At 34.5% G+C, this 23,654-nt stretch overlaps 1 protein-coding gene across 1 annotated transcript; it reads right to left on the reverse strand.

Annotated features, from left to right (window-relative positions):
* Nucleotides 1-4,583: 4,583 nt before the first annotated feature.
* On the reverse strand, nucleotides 4,584-7,149 carry LOC127286260 (uncharacterized). The gene is made up of 3 exons (XM_051312634.1): nucleotides 6,469-7,149; nucleotides 5,332-5,467; nucleotides 4,584-5,029 (listed from the first exon to the last, which is right to left on the reverse strand). Exons 1-3 carry the CDS (start codon nucleotides 6,726-6,728, stop codon nucleotides 4,982-4,984), a joined length of 444 nt encoding a protein of 147 aa, XP_051168591.1. The 5' UTR covers nucleotides 6,729-7,149; the 3' UTR covers nucleotides 4,584-4,981.
* Between the last annotated feature and the right edge of the window lie 16,505 nt (nucleotides 7,150-23,654).

Below are 23,654 nucleotides of genomic sequence, written 5' to 3' on the forward strand. Positions count from 1 at the left end.
TTCTTTCCCTCTATTCTATCCATGACAATTTAATAAAAGAAGTCGCGGTATATTTTCTAAGTCAATCTAGAAAATATCAGCATTTTAGCGAAAACGAACCCATGAATATAAACTTAAATCCAAATTGGATTTAAGGCAGTTTGGACCTCCGAGAACTCTTGAAATTTGGACTATCTCAAAAGCCCCCAGTTTCATTTAATAGATTATTTTTAAGGTAATTTATTTCTATAAACTAATAATTTCTTTGGTTCGTAACAAACTGATGGTGGCAGCGGTGGGATTTTCGACCTGAAATTTTAATCCAAAATTTCGATCTTGGATTTCGATTTTAATTCCCTAAAATTGCTACCTTGCCACGTTTCTTTTTAAATTGTTATCTTTATTCTTTCTTTATTTTCATTTTAATTTCTATCCCATTGTTCCTTCTCTGATAACAATTAACATGTTACTTTTGTAACGTGTGTTACCAGAATCAAAAATTTGAATTCATTCCTTAATCTTTCTGCAAACTTTTAATTTTCTACTTTTCACCAATTTTCCTATCATCTTTAATTTCTTAAATTTATTTGATCTCAATTATAATTTCTATAATAAATTCAGCACTGAATCCTTAACGGAATAGTATTTGACGACACTATTGTGACGAAGGGATTTTTGGCTCTCGCATAGCGATGATGACATAATCTCTGAAGTGCAGTGGTGGCTCGAGAAATTCTGTAAAAGGGTTTTCCTGCATTTCAAATTTCTATCTAAAATCATTTTCAATTTTCTGGACTACAATTCTACCTAGTGATAGTATGTGATGACGCTGCTACAATAAAGAGATTTTTGGCTCTCGCGTAGCGATGATGACATTATTCTCCGAGTTGTGACGGTGGCTCCAGAAATCACTGTGGGTCAGGATTGTAACCCCCGCAGTTTTATTAAAAAAAAAAAAAGAGTCGTTTTCTTTTCCTTCTTTCTCTCTCTAATCTTTTCTATTTTCCTTTCCGCATTAATTGATATTAATGCCAAAATATTCAAAAAGAGGTTAAAAGATCAAAGGGTAATTTTTACAGAAGAATTTTCCTCTGTTGGGAAAATTGAGGAAAATTCAAAGATCAGAAAACCCTAACCTCTTGGACGAATTGTCCCATTTATATTTTCCTGTATCCCATGAATTCCTAAAAAAAAAAAAAAAAAAAAAAAAAAAAAAAAAAAAAATTTTTTGAATTCCTGGATAATTTTCCCACTATCTATTGTGTTAAAACACATCTCAAAATTTACTCAGAAAAGTTGGAAAAGGTTTACTGTCAATCTTGATTAACATTTATTAAAATTCTTTTTCTTCTGTATCTATCCCCACCATTTTATGAGCCGGAAAATTCGCGTGCAAATTAACAGGAATTTTCCGCGGTGGCGAAAATTAATCGTAAAATAAAATTTGTCTTTTCCATTATAAAGAAAATGGATTTTTCTGAGTGAATTTTCCAATTTTCCAATCATTTTCCAATTTTCTTTTCTTTAATAAGTTAAAAAAAAAAAAAAAAAATTTTTTCACAGTCAAATTAATTAGAGAACTATTGTTTTGTGTGTTTCTTTTCAATTTTTGTATCAAGTATTCCTGCTCAAATTAAAGAAGATCTTAATTAAAATTTAAGATTTATCAATGTGTTCTCAGAAGCCAATACCTGATATCATTCCACCACCGAGATGTCAGCTTCCAAATCAACCAGAATTCATTCCTCCTCCCCCTGGAATTATTCCTATTTCTGACATCATTAGACGAAGAAATCAGAACAACCGAATCACTGTACAGACACGACTATCTAGACCTTAAATTGACCAATTTCTTTTGTTTTTCCAAGCATGTTAAACTTTCAGGATTTTCTTTTCTTTCATTATATTCTCCTGTTTCCTTTTCCAACTCGTGAAAATTCCGTGCATGTTATCAGGAATTTTTCGCGGTGGCGAAAAGGCAAGAGGCAACAATATTTGATGTGTTCCACATGTGTCCTGACTCCCTCTTGACATGAGCAAGAGTATGGATGTTCAAACACAGTATGCCGCGTTGAAACGGAATTAATGTTAATCCTTGCTACCATTAATTCTCATTAAAAAAAAAAAAAAAATTATATATATATATGTATATGTGTTGTGATTTGTATATATATATGTTTATACATGATGGTCTAATTGACTAATTTGAATAAAATTTTAAGCACTATTAAATGTCAAAATTCACAAGGAAGATGCATTATACCCATAATGGTATAAGTGGCGATCTCTATAAATACGCGACCTAATTAAGATCTAAACATTTCTTTCGACGCCGGTAACGAAGACCACACATAAGGAAACCTGCAATCAGTAGTAGCGCGACAGATGACTCATCCCCATTACTGCCTCCGGTCTACGCTCTTTAATTGCAGTCTCGCGATGACCGATACGAGCCGCTATGGCGTAGTGGTACACCGTGCGACTCGCAACCATCGGGCCAGGGTTCGATCCCAATCCCCAACAAAATAATTTTTTTTTTGTGGAGAAAGGATTCTCTCCCTTCCCTCCGCACGGAAATAAATTATATTTTATTGTAAAATAATTTTATTTTTTTTGGACAGTTTTTTTTATTTTATATTTTTTTTATTTTATTTTTTCTACATGATTACAAATTATTTTCACTCCGTGTCCGGAAAGATCTTATCATTGACTGGGTCCTCCGGAAGGAGAACCATCCTCCGTCCTTCCGATAGGACCACTACCCTGAGATTTAAATACCCGGGACCTGAAATCAAAGAAAGGGAGATAAATGGAAATTTTCCTTAAAATTAAATGAAATAAGGAACATATGTATAAATGATAAATACCTTCTCCTACCAACACTTCATCATCCTGTCCTTCCGGACACGGAACATTTGAGTTTTCAATCACTGAAATAAACAATATGAATAGATAAACCAGTTAGTAATAAAGAATTCTTTCAAAAAAAAAAAAAAGAAAGGGGAGAAGGATAAAAATTTATACGTACCTCTCTCCATCGTAATCCTTCTCGTACTGACCATACGGCGAGATTTTGCTGACACTGACAGTTTTGAGATGAGAAGATGTCTAGTATAATTCAAAGAACTAAAATTGTATTATGTGTTGTGTATGCATATGTGTACAAATTATAATATATTATTATATTTATTGTATTTTGTAATTCTCGTAAAACTTTAATTCAATTTATTTTAAGGTTCAGTTTTTTCCAAATTCTCCTCTAGATAGTTCGAATATGCATTAATTGGCGCAATGTTTCAGGGGTAGAATCTGAAAAGTTTGTATCCAAAATCCTTCCCTATTCGCCTTCCTAATTTCGTACATCGGAAAATTCGCATGCAAGTTAGCAGGAATGTTCCGTGGTGGCGAAAATCATTTCTAGAATAATTTTTGTTTTTCTAAGGTAAAGAAAATAATTTTCTTTCTAAAAAAAAAAAATTTTTTTTTTCTGATTTTCTTTATTTTCTAAATCCTAAAAGTTAAAAATAATTTTTATAATTTTTATTCTAAAATAATTTTTCCAATTTTCCAACCTTTTCAAAATTAGGAAAATCTAATACTCCATTTTTTTGTTTGTTCTTAAATTCAAAAGCGGATATAATATATAATATACTATAATTTAATTTAATTAAATATGCTTTTCTTTAAAAACTCTAAAAAAAAAAAGAGAAGTGCAAGAAGTTCTTACCTTGCTTTTCATATAATTATTAAAGTAAAATAAAAATTATATGTGCGAATTGTCACAGAGTCTTCTGTTATTTCTTTGCATATTGGGTTACTGTGAGCGACCGTAATTCACCAAACGCAAAAATGCGAAGATAAGCAACAACGTCCTTGAAACTAGAATCCTTCCGCATATCTTTCAAGAAAGGCCTGGATAATTGAGAAGTAAATAAATCGTGATTTAATCTTGATACTGAAATCCAAATTTTATGAAGAGGTTATTCTCTTTTCGCGTCAAGAATTTTATAATAAACCATTAAAAAAAAAAAAAAAAAAAAAACATTCCTGGAAAACTTTAAAAATTTTAGTTGAAAATCTAATTTCTAATAACTGTCAAAATAAATGTACGTAATTACTTCAAGATAAATTTTTACGAAAATCGGTGAGAACTTTAAAAATTCTGCAGTATGCAAGTTTAATGATTTTATTTATAATAAGAAACTATTAATCGTTTCTTTAAAATTGTTTTTAATTTTTTTCTTTGAGATATGTACATTTACATATAAGATATTTGTACCAGAACAAATCCTCGTTCTTATATGTAAAAATTTTACATATGAATATATTATATTGTAATAATATATTATAATAATACTTAGGTATGTATTATATATTCAAACTTTTACAAGAGTTATAAATAATTTTAATATTAAACATTATTTGTTTATAAAAATTCAAAAATAATTAATCACTAAACAATTTTCATAAGGTTATAAAAAAATATCAAATTCAATTAATTAGAAGAGTAAAAAAAAAAAAAATTTTATTTATTACTTAAATATTTGTTATAAATATTGTTTACAAATATAAATATTGGTGAATATTTTAAATATTATTTTTAAACTTTCGTCAATATATCGAAAAATATTTTTGCATTTAAACGAAAACGTCGATATATAGAAAATTATTTTTGCATTTAAATTTTTATCACGAAACTTTTATATAATTTTTAAATTTTTGTTGTTGGAAAGGTTAATGTTTGAAGTTGACGTTTTATATAAAAATTTGTAATGTTTGTTTATGTCAATTATAATTATACCAAACAAGGTAAAATACAAAATTTACCCTTATATAAATTACCCTCCAAAAAAAAAAAAAAAAATTTAGCTGCAACAAAAATAACACCATGTTTTCTCTGTGTATTAATAATAATTAACAACTTGCATGCAGCAGTAATGAGATAGTTGATAGATAGTTGAGCGCCACTTGATAGCTGCATAAGATCCACCGTGCTTAATCATCAAGGTTGAGTCGAAGGACGTAGCTGCCGATTGCGAAAATTTCTTCTCTTGAGACAAAGAAGATTATAAAAAAAAAAGAAGAGGGATAGGAAAATAAATAATTTTTTTTTTTTCAATCAAAACATAACTATATTTTTTTGAATTTCTTTTCAACTGTTAAAAAAAAAAAAAAAAAAAAAAAAAAAAAAAAAAAAAAAAAAAAAAAAAAAAAAAAAAAAAAAAAAGGGGGGCGAGGGAAGAAAGAAAATTCTTATGTATTCTGAATAAAGTAAATTATCCGAAATAGAGAATCGAACGTTCCCTACATTAGTTATAACAAATTATAATCACTCATGATTGTAATACTCACAATGTTCCACCCTTGATAGATTGATATTGGTTCTTCCCACTCCAGTTTATATTTTTGTAAATATACCAAGGCAAGGGCTGGACTTCTCGGACGATACCCCTTCCTTGGGGGAACGCTGGGAAGACATGACAGCGGGCTGGAACAAATTATAATATTATAGTTGTCTGTATATAATAATTCTTAAAAAAAAAAATATATATATATATATATACGAATAACTAGCTGTCGCACCCGTCTTCGACGGTTATAATATTTAGATTTAATAAATTTTGAAATTTATAATTACATCCAACTATACGTGTTCTCCTGTATTAAAATATCTTTTTATAAATTCTTAATTATTATTTATTCAATTCAATTTAATTTTTCTACTGCTTTTAATAAAATTAAAATAATTTAAAATTGTATTTAATTTTATAGTATTGAAAATAAAAATTATTTTAATCAATACAATTTAAATTAAAATTTAAAAAAAAAAAAAAAAAAACTTTAAAAATCATTTGAAGAATAAACTTTTAATAGAAAAATTTCTTTTAAATAAAATGAAAATAATTTAATTTTATCATATTTATTATATTATATTTAAGTTTATTTAGTTTATTTAGTTTTATTATATTTAAAAATAATTTGTATAATAATAATAATAATAATAATAATAATAATAATAATAAAAAATATAATAATTGTTAATTTCAAAGAGTAAAAAAGTAATTTTCGATTTTTTATTTTTACAATATCTGATTTCATATTCAGATTTGCAATTAATTTTAAAATTCTGATAAAATTCTTAAATTGAAATTCTTAAAATTTCTTGTTAAAAGCATACTTAATTGGTCACAAAATTTTAAATAAAGAACGTTTAGTAAAGAATTATCAAAAAAAATAAAAAAATTTGCATTTTTGATTTTTTTTTTAAATTTTTGAAAAAAAAAATGTCATAACTTTCGTTCATGTTAATATTTTTTTTAATCAAATATGGCTAAGATTTTAAGTTAGTCTATTACCTAAAAGACTGCCAAGTTTCACTTAAATCGGTTAAGCCGTTTATACGTGATTGGCGAACAAAATATTGTGCAGACAGACAAAAGTATAATTTTTTTTAATATAGATATATATATATATATGAATAATACTTACAGGTAGCCTGTGTTCACCCCGAGCACACCAACTATCTCCTCCATTGTTTCATCAGATGGAACTTCGGTATTCGCAGGAAATTCGAAGTTCTCTGGGGCCCAATACTTTCGCATTTCGTATCTTTCCATCTCCCAATCCCATCTGTACTCTTGGTGCCAAACTGCGTTATCGTATGGCGCATCCCTAACGTAAAAAGACGCTGTGTCCAAGGGCCACATTCCAGCATCGCTCCTTATTGCAGCGTCTGCCCACTCAGACATAATGATTTGAACCCTAAAGAGAAAGGGGGGGGGGGGAATTAATAACCTATCTGAGTAATTCTCTTACGCAATGCTTACCCCCGTTGACCACTTCCGAAAGAACATCTTTGAGCCTCTTCTATCTCTTGCCGTTTTAAATTCAAAAATGTTGAAATATCCGTCACTCCTCGTTCTATATATTTTAGAACGACCTGCATGGTCTCGAAATTGAAAATGTTTTCTCCAGACATAATTTTGTTGATCACAGAGCACACACAAAAAAAGGGGGTTGGAAACGAAAGAAAAATATCCAGCGAACCGATTAAGACAACTGACGGATAAAGACTAAAATTTAATATGAAGACTTACAGAATTATGAGTAGCACGGGAAATGATGGGTAAATTTACGCAATTCATCAAATTTTGAGTCTAAAAGAACCGTGAGAAAACTTTAGACATATGCATTTTATAGTTTTAATGACAATAAATAAAATATTGTCTTTAAGTAATTGAGGAAACTACCTATTTATCCCGAAATCCTACCCCTTTTTTAATTCATACAATTTATTGCTTCTTAAACAACATAAAATAATTTTTACTTGTTTTCCTCTTTCCAAAAGTTTTAGTGCTAATTATTTATTTATTTAACTAAAAGTTCTTATCATATTGATAATAATCTTAAAAACTAAAAATTAATCAAGCTGATAAATTACCTTTATTATTTTCAAAATTTATAAGATTTTCAACATTTCACTATTAAAAAAAAATATATATATATAACGATCAATTAAAATAATTTTGATTTTCTTTTACTATTGAAATTCTTTAAATTTATACACTATGATCCTAAAATAGTTAAATAAAATAAAATAAATTTTTAATTTTTATATTCCCGAACATGAGCAGGAATATTCCGTGGTAGCGATACAAGGGTTGTAACGCTACCACCGTAAAATGAGATAATGGTTGAGCATTTAGCCATTGTCTCCATCCAAATTGAAATTAACATATTTCTGTTTTTAGATATCTGAAAGATGACCTCCAATCACCTTATGTTCTAATCTTAACTAGAGCCAATTCGGAGAGATGTCAGGACCAAGGAATTCTGAACCATTGTTATGGTCCAGAATTCCGCCGCATGCTGTCGCATTTTGGACTTACTCTGGGTAGAGTAAACCGATGTCAACGACTAGATGAAATCATCTACCATGAGGTCGATTAAAAATCAAATTCGTTCTCAATTAACCATGGTCTACCAATTGCAGTCAAGTCTTGACCAGGCCAGGTCTATAATGTCGCCATTTATAAAAAAAAAAAACAAGGCCGTTCCTGACCTATATAACATCGCTGCGGATGAAATGACATCTATAAATCCTGTGCTTATCCTGTACGAGTTAGCAGAGCCACGGGATCACCCATTACCTGACACAAATGAGGATTTTATACTCCAATGATGTACGTCATCCGTTACAATTTTCGCCAAAAGTATTATGTTTAACCATCTTTTGTAAACACAAATGATGAAATAACGCCCAAATTTATAAGTTTTTCACGTTATCCCGTGCCCAGGAATTTTCCGTAGTGGCGACATTAATGTTAAACAACGGAAAATCTTGTTTTAAAACTTTGCAATAAAATTATTATTTTTTTTTCTTTAATTATCCGCTGCCAATTAGGGGAAAATATTAATAATAACTTAATCAAAATTCTATCATTATCTGGCATTTGGCCCCAATGGTACCGTCAGGTCTGGTGTGATTATAGCAAACGCTCTTTTTTTTACAGGGATATCTATTATTCCATCGTTTGTAGGGTAAAATTAAAACATTATAATTGTTAACATTAAATTAAGTAAAATGTACAACCCCTGTCGAGTTCAAGAGCCCTAAGTTTATCGGGGACGACAAACGGAATTTCCATGGTGGTTTGTAACGTCAAAAACTTTTACATTATTTTATATGATTATGATATATATATTTTCAAAATTTAATTTCAATTTCTTTTGGACTCGCTTTATTTTTCTGAGCAAGTCCAAAGTTCGCGCAACTACCTGGAATTTCCATGCGTCAGCGCCCCCAGTATATTCACCTATTTGAAACAATTGCTAAATGTTGAAATTAAAATTATATTTCGAAATTAAAATTCTTTTATTTTAGCTCTTGAAATCGGTATGGGTTATTAACCTTTCCCTAAATTATAATTAATTATTTTTATACGTAGGGGATAATTAATGGTCTATAATATTGAGAAGGAGCATAGATACGAGCTCCCCGTGTATTGTAGTACCATCGGAACCTTGCGGCGAGCCTCCTGACGTTTTTCGTGAATAACTCAGGAACTACTCAAAGTAAAATTATAAAAATATGATATTCGGACTCGGAACGACGCCGCAGGCTCTAAAAACCTTGGTGCAAACTTCCCAATCCATAAACAACGAAGTTACCAATTGGGAAGGTTGCGAGTAGAAAACGAAGCTTGCGAGGCCTTTCCGAGCTCAGGTAACCTTTTCTCAAAGTTCCCAGATTGTAAACAACGTAACTAGCGAACGGAATTTTTGGGAAAGTTGCGGTTTTGAAATTATTATTCTATTTAATTTTCTAAATCTAATAAACCTTGCCGCAACGTTCCCGAACGATAAACACCGATGTTAATCCGGATAACCTGTAAAGCATCGCGGACCATTGGTTATCCATGCGCGTACCTGTAAGAATGTTATGGGATGAATAGAAACGCATAAACTCGCATGTTTATACCTAAAATATTACTATTATCATCATTATTGTTTCAGATATACGAATGGTTATATTATTGTAAAATAGTCACAAATTTTGAAGTTTATCAAATCAAAATTTGGAAATTGTAATTATCGAAATTAAAATGATATAAGAATTAAAATAAAGTAATTCATATATCATTACAGGCAAGAGGCTTCACTCCACGCGTTGAGTGAAGGCTCCCCGCGCATCCCTCGGCATTGTGCGAGAGAGAAAAGAAATTGTATGTAATGGCGAAGCGTTCTCTCTCACATACATTGTTCTCGCGGAGTATTGCGTTCTCCCTCTGTCACATGGTTTTCTCTCTTACTCCACAGACCGTTGAATGCATGGCGGTCGTTGGTTCTCGCATACTCATTTGGACTATACCTTACAGGCACCTATACATGTGAGTTCGGGCTATAGGCGCTTACATGGTACGCTATATTCCACAGTACCATTACACTCTTATTCTCCTCACCTATTCTTTCTCCTTACCTCTCTTCTTCTGTCCAAGCCTACAAGCTATGCAATACAGTGCTGTCAGATTAAAAGCACGTGTATTTATTTTGAATTATGCTACTGCTCAATTCCAGATTAAAATTGGGTATGAAATTAAAATATTTCCCTCAATACTGGAATTCAAATCACATTAAAAGATGTATTTTAAAAATTAAATATTTTTAAAGATACATATACAGTGAATGTATCAAGGATTTCCTACAAGGAAAATTCCTATTTTTCAATTAATCATCCTTTCAGGATAATATATCAATTTTATTAATTATTTTACTGGGATTAAGCTTAATTCCAATTCTCGAAATTATTTAGCAATTTCCATTCAAATGTGAAGTCAGCTAAAAATCAGTGTAGCAACAAAGTTCAATACTCCCAACTTCCATGTCCACACGTTTTCCAAAATTCTGATTCAGCATTAATCTCCCACTTTTCATCCCTAAGTGTACCTATAAGGCGTCTCTGGCCCCTAATTCGATGTTCAGTACGGTTTTGGTGAAAGACGGGATAACACCCGTGCCTCCACCAATTAAAAAGCCAACGCGCTCCCGTCCGGTACTAAGGACCCACTTTAATTGTATGCTTATACAATTACTGCGGCCGGACGTAAAATAAAATCCAACTTACTCCGAAGTCCACGGAGGCCGGTTGAAATCAATTCGGGGAGAAGTTTTAAGGGAACGTCGCTTTCCTTATCTTTGTCGCGAGACCAGCCGGGTACGTGTAGGACCCGCGCCTGCCCTTGTAATTGACGGTCAACAAATTAGAGTAAAAGGGTGGATTTGTCTGTCCCTGTCTAGTTAACGCGAAAACGACATACGGCAAACCGCTAATGCGCCACCTGAGTGAGTGTGAGAGGACACAAAATTATAATAGTTTTTATTTTATTTTTTTTTATTGAATGTTTTGCCCGTCGGAAAGTGTTTGTAAGAGGCGAGAAGGTGTCAACTCTCGACTATTCGACGGTAGAATAAGGAACATGGAACGGTAAGTACTCAACGTATCGTTCCGAACTAAAATTCAATTACATTTGTTAAATTTAATTATTTCTTTTTATGTCTTGCTAATTTCTTTTGATAAATAAAAATTTGTGATTCTTTTCCTAATTCTTTGCTAATTAATTCTTTCCCTCTATTCTATCCATGACAATTTAATTAAAGAAGTCGCGGTATATTTTCTAATTTAATCTAGAAAATATCAGCATTTTAGCGAAAACGAACCCATGAATATAAACTTAAATCCAAATTGGATTTAAGGCAGTTTGGACCTCCGAGAACTCTAGAAATTTAGGCCATCTCAAAAGCCTACAGTTTCTTTTAATTAATTATTTTTAAAGTAATTGATTTCTATAAACTAATAATTTCTTTGGTTCGTAACACGTGTATTCGGGAATTTGTTTTTTAACTTATATTTCGACCATACCTCCACGTATATATAAAAGTGTTTTCAGGACTTAATTTTTTTTAAAGATATTTTGCCATACCTCCACGGGTATATACACGTGTACTGGGGACTCAATTTTAATGAAAGATATTTCGACTATATCTCCACGTGTATATACATGTGTTTTCAAGACTTAATTTTTTTTAGATATTTTTCCATATTCTCCACGTGTATATACACGTGTACTCGTGACTCAATTTTAATAAAAGATATTTTGACCATACCTCCACGGGTATATACACGTGTATATACACGTGGAGAATGTGGAAAAATATCTTTAAAAAATTAAGTCTTGAAAACACATGTATATACACGTGGAGGAAGAGTGGAAATCTCTGTTAAAAATTAGAAAAAAATTACACGTGTAATTTATACTTTGTTATTTTTCGAATATGTTTCAAAAAATTACACGTGTAATTTATACTTTGATATTTTTCGAATATTTTTCAAAAAATTACACGTGTAATTTATACTTGAAATTTGAAAATTATTTTCAAAAAAATTACACGTGTAATTTCATGTTGCCTAATCTACACGTGTAATTACACGTGTAATTTATACTTTGATATTTTTCCAATATTTTTCAAAAAATTACACGTGTAATATATACTTTGATATTTTTCAAATATTTTTCAGAAAATTACACGTGTAATATATACTTTGATATTTTTCAAAAATTTACACGTAAAATTTCACGTGTAATTTATACTTTGATATTTTTCGAATATTTTATAAACTGTAACATGTATAATTACATAATGTTTTACCGGTTTTTTTACACTTCGAAACATTTATTCTATTCATTTATGATGCAAACTCCAATAAACAAACGTCAAATCAAATGTTGAAGAGAAAATAATTCACGGTAAGAAAAAAATAATTCACCGTAACGCTCCAATTCGGTTTTTTTGCCAAACCGAATTCAGCTTAAGTTACCATCAAGTCTTTTCGCTTACTCACAATTCTTTTTTTTACTGGGTAAAGAACAATATTTAAATTGCATAAAAAATTATAATTATTTATAAATAATGGGAAATAAAAATATAGAGCGCGTATTAGGATGAAAAACTGTTAAATATGATGTTAGTAACAACTCCCCATTTTCTACATTTTTAAAATAGTCATAGAATAATTAACACATCGAAAGTTTATGAGAATTTTTTTTATTTGTACGTCGAAAGTTATTAATGACAGCTAATTTTTATGCATTAAACATTGTGATCACTTTTAAAAAATTAGTGGAAATGGCCTAAACATAAAGAGCCCAGTAAAAAGAAAAAGATAAAAGAACCGCGGATTCCGGTTACAAGCTCAATATCTGGTAAACGAATCCACGAGAATCTCGGATACCAGGAAAAAAAATTTTCTTGAAGTAATTTCAAAATTTTTATTTACTTATAACTTATAACTTTTTTTATTGGTGCTCCGAAAGAATTGAAGTTATGCACATAGATTTTTAATAATATTCTTTACCTCTCATTAAAATCTCACGAAGGTGTTTTACTTCGTTTTGGAGATATTAATTTTCAAAATTTTTTATTTAAAAATGTTAATTAAAAGACTTGAAATTAACTGTCCAATTTCAAGTCTTTGAAATAACCTTTTTTAATAAAAAATTTTGAAAATTAATATCTCCAAAACGAAGCAAAACACCTTCATAAGATTTTAATGGAAGGTAAAGAATATTATTAAAAATGAATGTGCAAAACCTCAATTTTTTGGAGCACCGATAAAAAAGTTATAAGTAAATAAAAATTTTGAAAATATTTAAAATAAAATTTTTTTCAAAATCATATATTATTTAAAAATAATAAATTTTTGTAATAATTCTTTCGTTCCTGTGTGCATCAGAATAAAATGATTTATGTTTTTGGTGATTTCCAACATCTAATTTTTAATATTTTTATAATAATAGCGTTTTTAAAAAATTTAAGGTTACGAAATTCACATATATTAAAACTAGATTTTTTAAAAATTTGGTTTCAACCACTATTAGACGAAAGTTAGTGGACTGACCCTTCCATGGATGACGGGTACCACATAAAATGTTAGTTATTAACGAGAAAAGAATAGAGTAGATGTACCAGTTGTGGCTATATTAAATTATAATTTCTTTTTTCTAAAGTCTAATATATATTATTAAATTGATTACGATAATTCAAAATATTTTTAAACTTTATTTATTATTTATAAACAATTAAATTGCTTCAAAAGTCCTTTTTCACCAGCTGTGTCTACTGCACCATTTGTTCCAGTTTTGACCACGAGTTTTTTTTTAAATATTTAAGGTTATTATTTCAAAATTAATATATATATATATATATATATATATATATATATATATATATATATATATATATATAATATAAAAGAGATAAATTATAAAAATATTGCTATTAATTTTAAATAATAGTTATTTTCTAACAATGAGGTTATGACAGCTTATACTAAAAATAAACAAAAAATTGTTCTAATTTGCACTGTAAAAAATAAATATTTTTTTCAATTGAGCCAACTAAACTTCAATCAAAAATAAGTTGTCACAGTATTGTTAAATTATTTCAAAATTCTATAAAAATGTACATTATAATAAAACAGTAATTGAAGAAAATTTAATAATATCAAAAGAAATCAAAAAGTGCCCCAAACCGGTACAGTGGCCACAACAGGTACATCTACCCTATGCCAATAGTTGAAATTTGTCATATTAATTGCCGTCAAAAACATAACCCCAAACATAGATGTTATCTAACTTTGTTCAATAATTGTTATATATATGTACACTGGCTAACACTACACGATCGCTACACATTTTTTTCCGTTGTAAACGCAGCTTTGAATAATTATACGAAAATAAAACAAAAGTCCTTTTCTTTTCTCGATATTGGCTATGAGAGTTCTAATCTGTGATCACGAAAAGGTTCTCAACCTTTTTATAAATGTTGTAATATGAATGCGTATATTTAATAAATATTATTAATCCGGAAAAATAAATATGTACGCGCTAAATCAATAATGTCCCGATTATTGATTTTCCGAAGATCAGCTGACAGGCGTGCGCACGCAAACTGTAGAGCGCGAGACCGAACGTAAAGACCCAGGCAAAGGCACGGACGGTGGAGAAAGGCCCCTTTGCACGGAGCGAAAAGTTGCGCGCCGCAAACCAGAACCGACCTAGCGCCGCGCAGACCGAGAGATTTCTCCCTCCAGGCGCCCGATCTGAATCGTTCACCCCCACCACTTCCCAGGCGGCTGAGCGGATATAAAAGGAGGCGAATTTCATCAATCGACACAGAACTGAGTATTACTCAGAGTAGTAAGGTATTACCTTACTGCAATAAACCTAGAGTGTTACTCTTCGTTAATAGAGTTTTACTCTATCATTATATGTATGTCGAGTTTTACTCGAACACGCAATATTCTAACGTAAAATATTTTGTTCTTTAAACATTGGTATTAGATACACTTAGAGTTTTACTCTTAGTGTAGGTAATCACGAGTATTACTCGTGATTATCCAGGGTTATAGAAATTCGACACCAACACCGAGGAAAGGATCATCACCAGGGCAGAAGATTTCTCAAACGGCTCCAAATACCCAGTTGAACGCCGATCGAAAGTATTCCGCGGCTTGACCTGCACCGAAGCCAATCCTACCCCGCGGCTCAACACCCCGACGGACGCCGGTGAAATCGAGTCCCGAATAGAACTCGCGTTTTCCTCAAATATTATAATCTATAAACCACCGTATTTCGTATCTACCGCAATTACTTTTCTTTTATTATTTTGATTACTCGCAATTCCGTTCAATTAATTTACCGTTCAGTATTAAATCCGCAAATGTTTCGCGAAGCTTGCGAGCTTATCGCTATTATAATTGTTAACATAATTTTTGTCATTGCCGTTATACTGTCTCTTTCTTATTATATATCGAAACCGATCGCACGATATTTCATGTAGTAAAATAGACAAATGAAGTTTGACATCAGTCCATATCCGATTTACGCAAAATGTCAAGTAATATTATATCATATGTAAATAGTATTGTAAATAAATAATTTGTTTTCGATTTGTAATTTACCCGTTGTGTTATTATTTTTTTTGAATCAAAAACCCTGGCTCGGCGAGCTAAATAGATTCTAAAATTACAAACGTTACAGATTTTGGCGCCCGAACAGGGACTTGATGTCAGGTTTCATAGATCGACTTTAGAAAAATTAGTAATGGCAGACGACAGGAATCAACAAACCAAACCCCGCGTTTCAAAAATGAATAAAGTAGATCTCGAAAACGAATTAAGACGAAGATTCGTTCCATTGCCGCTCAGATTCGCTCTCTCGGAACTACGGAATTTGTTGCGTGAAACTATTAAGATGGAAACCACGCGGACAATAAATTCACGGAACGATAACTTAACAAATAATGATCATGTAGACCCCAACGTGATAGTTCAAAATAACATCGCAAGCGGACGGCATTCTAATCATTCCGGTAGTTCGCGGACTAGTCTCCTTTCAAGCAGTACCGCTAGCATTTTCGATAGTGAAATCGATAGAACGATAAGCAACCGTACCCATGAGCAAAATTCCGAACATCGCAGTGTTCGCGGCGGACAACGCTCTGTCCGTAACCCTTCCGTCCCCCGTGTCGATCCACCCGCCTTTCATCGAGATGAAAGCCGACGCGACTACGTTCCCCGTAATCACGTAAGAAATCGCGAACCAACACCCGATCAAAGGAACAGATTAGAACAAAACAATCACCGCCGTAATAACGAACACATCGACCGTAATCCGTATCAAAGACTGCAACCAATCCATGGTCAGAGAAATTACGATATACCTCGCGAACGTACGACCGAGTGCCTAGCTGAACGGGTCCGTAAATGGGGAGTTACGTTCGACGGAACGCGAAACGTATTGGATTTCCTTGAACGTATAGACGAACTTAGTTTCACATACGAAATTCCTCTTGACAACTTGGTTTCGTGTCTACCTATGCTACTAAAGGGTAAAGCTATCCTCTGGTACCGTAATAATCGCCGTAATTGGCATTATTGGGAAGATTTCGAATTTGACATTAAAAGATATTTCCTTCCTGTTAATATAAACCGTCAACTCGAAGAAGACATCCGTAATAGAACCCAAGGTGCGAAAGAAAGCGCACACGATTTTATAACCGCGTTACAAACTCTTATCCGACGTTACGGCGGCATGAGTCATGATAGCGAAGTAGAACGTATATACAATAATCTACGTCCGGAATACCGCCGTTACATCCGGCGGCACGAAATTAGAACGGTGGCCGACCTTATCCGTTTATGTAACGAATACGAACTTATCCTTGTCGCGGAAAAATCGTATAAACCCCCGCCACAGTCTGTTTTGTCTAACGAACAAAGGCAAAGCAAAAATGACGACAATCGCCCCGCAAAGGAAAATTTGGCTAGTGTCAAATACGAGTACTCTCGGAAAGATTGTTGTTGGCGGTGCGGAAGACGTGGTCACAGACGCGAGAAATGTACTAACCCCGCCAAGAAGTTTTGTTCATGGTGTGGAAAGAAGGACATATATTCTCGCGAATGTGATTGCCCGAAACCGGGAAACGCACGCCGGGCCGAAATAAAACCGGCGGAAGAACGGCCCGAGAATCAAATCCTGACAGCCGGAAGCCAGACAATTTAGATGTAGTAAAAATCCCGAGCGATGCGCGACTTTATGAACCAATCTCGTTAGAAGGCGTGACGTATTGCGCACTTTTGGACACTGGTGCCAGCCGTTCATTTATCGGCGAAAAAGTGTTCAACGAGATTGTAAAACATGGAGTCGCGGAATTGCAACCCGTAAAGACGATGGCTAGATTCGCGGACGGAAGTCGCGCGAAAATTTTAGGTACGGTAGATTTAAAAATTTATTTTTACGGCAAAACGATTGACGTAACGTTTAGAGTGCTCCCTAACTTAGATTCGGATTTATTGTTCGGCCTGGACATTTTAAGTGCCGTGGATTATCGTTTCGACTACGACGATATCGCGTCGGAAAGCAGCGATTCCCGTAAATCCGAAAAACAAGAAATAGCTGAAGCGTTAAGAGAAATCGCGGAAGAATTGAAACTTTTTGAAAACGTAAAAGGTGTTACGAACGCAGGAGAACACGTAATACGTTTAAAGCCCAACACGGAGCCAATAAATTTCAATTATTCCCCTAGAAACCCCGCCATGCAGAAAATCATGATGGACGAAGCCGATGCGATGCTCGCGGCCGACAAAATCGAGCCGTCACGTGCATCGTGGTGCTCGCCCATCGTGTTAACGAAACGTAAAAATAAAGAATATCGATTTTGCAACGATTACCGTAAAGTAAATTCCGTGACGATACGTGACGTATACGCGATACCTCAGATTAACGCTACGCTAGACAGATTGCGGGACTCAAAATACTTCTCCGTAATCGACTTAGAAAACGGATACTGGAACATCCCGTTAGCCGCAGAAAGCCGCCCGATCACCGCTTTCTTTGTTCCCGGCAGGGGATTATTCCAGTATAAGGTAATGCCATTCGGCTTACATTCCGCATCCGCGACGTTTCAACGAATGATTGAAAAAGTTCTCGGACCCGAACTAGGTGTCAGCGCTTACGTTTACCTAGACGATGTAATCATCTTAGGCAAAACCGTCGCGGAACACCTAGATAACATAAAACGTGTATTAAAGCGTTTACGTGACGCAAACCTGCGTGTCAATGAAAAGAAATCCGAGTTCATGAAGACACAAATCCGATACCTAGGTCACGTAATCGACGAAAATGGAATACACACCGATCCGGAAAAGGTAGAATCAATCCTAGCTTTTCAAACCCCGAAAAACACAACCGAACTACGCCGTTTTATAGGAATTATATCGTGGTATAGGCGATTCATCCCCGACTGCTCAACATATACCAAACCACTAACAAGTCTCTTACGTAAGAAACAAAAGTGGATTTGGGGAACCGAGCAGGACGTCGCGTTTGAGACTTTGAAAAACCGTTTGTCCACGGCCCCAATTTTAGCCGTGCCAGATTTCAACGAACCGTTCTGTCTCCAAACCGACGCTAGTCAATACGGACTCGGGGTAGTGTTGACCCAAATACAAAATGGCGTCGAAGTAGTTATCGCTTACGCCAGTAGAACCCTGAACAACGCCGAAATAAACTACTCCGTGACGGAAAAGGAATGCCTCGCGGTAGTTTGGGGCGTTTCAAAAATGCGTTATTATATCGAAGGTTACAGATTTACCGTGCTTACAGACCACGTTTCTCTAAAGTGGCTCCAATCATTAAAAAGTCCTGCCGGTCGTATAGCCAGATGGAGCGTATACCTCCAACAATTCGATTTCGATATTAAATATCGAAAGGGTAGCCAAAATCACGTGGCCGATGCCCTATCACGTGACCCCCTACCAATTGAAAACGAAATTATAGATTTCACCGACGAAACCGCGTTTGTAATCGCCGAAAACGAATTATGTAATTGGTACCGTAAAATGGTTGCATCCGTGAAAGAAAATCCCGACAGTCACTCCGCGTACACGATCCAGGATGGCATGTTGTATCGTCATATGCATCATAGCCTCAACTTCACGGACCGAGAAAAAGCATGGAAACTTTGCGTACCTGGTCCCCTGCGCGAACGCGTTTTAAAAGAGAACCATGATGAGCCAACCGCCGGCCATCTTGGAATTAGTAAAACAATAGCGCGTATTTCAGAAAATTATTATTGGCCGAAAATGAGTTCCGATATCGCTAAATACGTAAGACAATGTCCGTCCTGTCAAGCGTACAAGCTTCCGCAAACCGCAGTACCAGGTAAAATGGGAACATGTAATGCGACCCATCCCTGGGAGTACGTATCGATGGACATCGTAGGTCCCCTAACGAGATCAACACGCGGTAATAAATACCTTCTGGTAATGCAAGACAAATTCACGAAATGGGTCGAATTACACCCACTTCGCGAACAAAAGTCAAAACCAATTTTAAAAGCCCTGAAAGAAAAAATCATGCTACGTTACGGATGCCCCCGTATTTTAATTACAGATAACGGTAGTCAATTTCGAGCCAATGATTTTAAAATGTTGCTAGAAGAATACGGAATCACCCACCAGCGAACTCCCCCCTACTCCCCGCAATGCAATCCTGTCGAACGTACAAACAAAACCATAAAGACTATAATTTCACAATACGTCAAAGACAATCAAAAGTCGTGGGACGCGCTCCTTCCCGAATTCCAGTTCGCAATAAATACCGCCAAGCACGAGTCCACCTCTTTTACCCCCGCTTATTTAAATTTCCAACGCGAAATTTTACCTCCAAACACCTTGAAAGCATCACTAGAAAAAAACGTTCGTCAAGTCCCAAAAAACGTCGAAAAATTAAAAGACACCCTAGAACTGGTACGAGTGAATCTGGCGCGAGCGTACACACGTCAAAGTGCTCACTATGATAAAAAAAGACGCGATTGGACGCCAGCTATAGGCGATAAGGTTAGCAAACGCGAAAGACCATTGTCGTCTGCCATAGCGAATTTTTCGGCAAAACTTGCGACTAAATTCAAAGGAAACTTCGTTGTATCCGATATCATAAGCCATACTGTAATAGAAATTGTCGATAAAGACGGAAAAAAACAGTTAGCGCATGTGAAGGATCTCAAGCCATATTTCGATGGAGAAGATGAAGCACCCGACGATCCCGAAGAAGACGATTCCCCCGAGACAAAAGAAATGGACCAATCAGGAGGAAATTTCACCCCCACCACCGATACTGACCCAATTTAAATTAGAGCACCAGACCAAGATCGGTCATTTCCAAATCAGTCATCATGGCCACAATGACAACGATGAAGGAACTGTTTGGAGAGGACAGCGACCCCGATGAATTATCAGACGTACGAGACGTCCAGACTGAACCAACAATGCTGTCGGACGCAGCAGTGTTGACACAAATTAATGAGATTCTCGAAGACAAAGCGGCACCGGTTCCAAAGCGGCCTTCAACTTCACGAATCGCCTGTTATGCCGAGGAAGATTTGGCGAATTATCCAGATGGAAAACAAGTCACCCCATCACACCCAGTGTCTACACCACGGTCACCATTATCAGATTTCATCTTGGAAAACATGTTACTCGCACCTAACCTCCTCGAAGTCTATGCATCCGAGCAACGCGAATTCGAAGAAGCATTTGCGGCTTTCTCTGAATTCGCCAATACACCAGAAGAGCATTTATTCACGGCGCGGCCAGTACAAAATTCACCAGTCACAGTAGCCGATGAAGAAATATACGAACCAAGGAATAAGCCAATCAGCCCCCATGCAGAAAAGGTGACAGTCCCTTGGAAATTATTTCGCATAGCGATGCCAGAATATGAACCAACGCCCCAAGTCAATCTCGATGCCCGCAGAGAAAGGAAAAGAATAATGGACGCTTTCCTCGAAGACAGTAGGACCACAGTAGTACCATACTTTCAAGCAAAAAGAAAAAAATTCCTCGCCGTTATCGATGGCAAAGAAGTGCAAGTGAGGACATATGGAGACGGGACCATGACGATCAAGGAGAAAACGAGGAGTTAAAAAGTTTTTTTTTATTATCATTATATGTAGTAAATCAAACATTTCATTTGTTCATATATTGTATGTTTTTCTTTTATATTTTTACTCATCTACAGATTTCTATATTTCGACATGTACAGTTCTTTTTTTGTTTATACATATATAGTTCACTCTGTTTTATCATACATAATTTTATTCTTTTTTTTGTACTTTTACTACGAAATAAATATTCTTTATATATTTTTTTTAAATACGACAAAAAAAAAAAAAAATCCTTACGAAAAGGGGGTGTAATATGAATGCGTATATTTAATAAATATTATTAATCCGGAAAAATAAATATGTACGCGCTAAATCAATAATGTCCCGATTATTGATTTTCCGAAGATCAGCTGACAGGCGTGCGCACGCAAACTGTAGAGCGCGAGACCGAACGTAAAGACCCAGGCAAAGGCACGGACGGTGGAGAAAGGCCCCTTTGCACGGAGCGAAAAGTTGCGCGCCGCAAACCAGAACCGACCTAGCGCCGCGCAGACCGAGAGATTTCTCCCTCCAGGCGCCCGATCTGAATCGTTCACCCCCACCACTTCCCAGGCGGCTGAGCGGATATAAAAGGAGGCGAATTTCATCAATCGACACAGAACTGAGTATTACTCAGAGTAGTAAGGTATTACCTTACTGCAATAAACCTAGAGTGTTACTCTTCGTTAATAGAGTTTTACTCTATCATTATATGTATGTCGAGTTTTACTCGAACACGCAATATTCTAACGTAAAATATTTTGTTCTTTAAACATTGGTATTAGATACACTTAGAGTTTTACTCTTAGTGTAGGTAATCACGAGTATTACTCGTGATTATCCAGGGTTATAGAAATTCGACACCAACACCGAGGAAAGGATCATCACCAGGGCAGAAGATTTCTCAAACGGCTCCAAATACCCAGTTGAACGCCGATCGAAAGTATTCCGCGGCTTGACCTGCACCGAAGCCAATCCTACCCCGCGGCTCAACACCCCGACGGACGCCGGTGAAATCGAGTCCCGAATAGAACTCGCGTTTTCCTCAAATATTATAATCTATAAACCACCGTATTTCGTATCTACCGCAATTACTTTTCTTTTATTATTTTGATTACTCGCAATTCCGTTCAATTAATTTACCGTTCAGTATTAAATCCGCAAATGTTTCGCGAAGCTTGCGAGCTTATCGCTATTATAATTGTTAACATAATTTTTGTCATTGCCGTTATACTGTCTCTTTCTTATTATATATCGAAACCGATCGCACGATATTTCATGTAGTAAAATAGACAAATGAAGTTTGACATCAGTCCATATCCGATTTACGCAAAATGTCAAGTAATATTATATCATATGTAAATAGTATTGTAAATAAATAATTTGTTTTCGATTTGTAATTTACCCGTTGTGTTATTATTTTTTTTGAATCAAAAACCCTGGCTCGGCGAGCTAAATAGATTCTAAAATTACAAACGTTACAATGTATAGCTTAAGGTACGGTCACACCTTCGGCAGCCTCCCACCACGTAGAAAACGTATTAGAGTAAGAAAGAAAGAAAATTCAAATTTACATCTGTTGACTTTTGGCTCTTACTTATGTGACCCTAGCAATAATTTCGTTGAGGCCGTTTCCGAATAAGGTTATTCAAGTTGGGTGGGGGAAAGCCAAGATGGATGATGGCTGGTGCACAAACATCCGGCCTATCAGCCTATCAGCATTCATTCCCACGAGAAATTTCTCGTGGGAATGAATGCTGATAGGATGTTTGTGCACCAGCCATCATCCATCTTGGCTTTCCCCCACCCAACTTGAATAACCTTATTGAGGTTTTTTTAAGCGCATTTTTGATTGGCCGTTTCCGAATTGGTATTTTTTGTGCACACTAGATGGAGGTACTACAATAGATTGATTACCTGTCTCTTTCGCACTCATGGGATTTAGCGCGTTCTTGATAAAGTGTACACTCGAAAATTATTCAGTGCATCCTTCCCGAGAATACACTTTAAGGCGAATCCAGAATAGGTGCAAAAGGCAAGTAGAAGTGACAATGTTATAAGTGCGAAAGAGATTGGTAGTTTATCTATCTCTCTTGCATTTGTGTGATTTGGACTTGTACTTGTACATTGGCTTTTACACATATTCTGAAATCGCCTTTATCAAAAATGCGCTAACAATCCCAATTCGGAAACAGTTACGGAAAAACAAAGAAGCCGTTTCCGGATTGGGGTTTTTAGCGTATTTTTGATAAAGTTTAAGGCCTTTCTTCAATAGATTCCTAAATGTTTGCGTTGCGTTGGTTCGCAAGCGCAGTGACGTCATCAAACATTGATACCAATCGCGAACAAAAAGTTTCGTTTATGTTTTTCATCTTATACCTGTTTTCCAACTTTACAATTTTTAATGTACGTGTATAATATTTTCAAAATTTTTATTTACTTATAACTTTTTTGTCGGTGCTCCAAAAAATTGAGGTTTTGCACATTCATTTTTAATAATATTCTTTACCTTCCATTAAAATCTTATGAAGCCCTACCGAAAGAGTGGTACTGGAATGGTACTGAATTGGACTTGGCTTGAGTTCCACTTCAGTACCACTACCTGATAACCCATAAGAAGACATTTTTAA

This window comes from Leptopilina boulardi, unplaced genomic scaffold, assembly GCF_019393585.1.
Source record: "Leptopilina boulardi isolate dan_hultmark-lab unplaced genomic scaffold, ZJU_Lbou_2.1 LbouV2_351, whole genome shotgun sequence".
NCBI lineage: Eukaryota > Metazoa > Arthropoda > Insecta > Hymenoptera > Figitidae > Leptopilina > Leptopilina boulardi.

Excerpts from the sequence above, each read along its gene's own strand:
- LOC127286260 (XM_051312634.1), bottom strand. The coding sequence starts at position 6,728 with ATGTCTGAGTGGGCAGACGCTGCAATAAGGAGCGATGCTGGAATGTGG. Across the intron at positions 5,468-6,468 it reads GGGGTGAACACAGGCTACCT|CCCGCTGTCATGTCTTCCCA; the intron begins GTAAGTATTATT and ends AATTTGTTCCAG. Across the intron at positions 5,030-5,331 it reads TCTATCAAGGGTGGAACATT|AGAAGAAATTTTCGCAATCG; the intron begins GTGAGTATTACA and ends CTTTGTCTCAAG.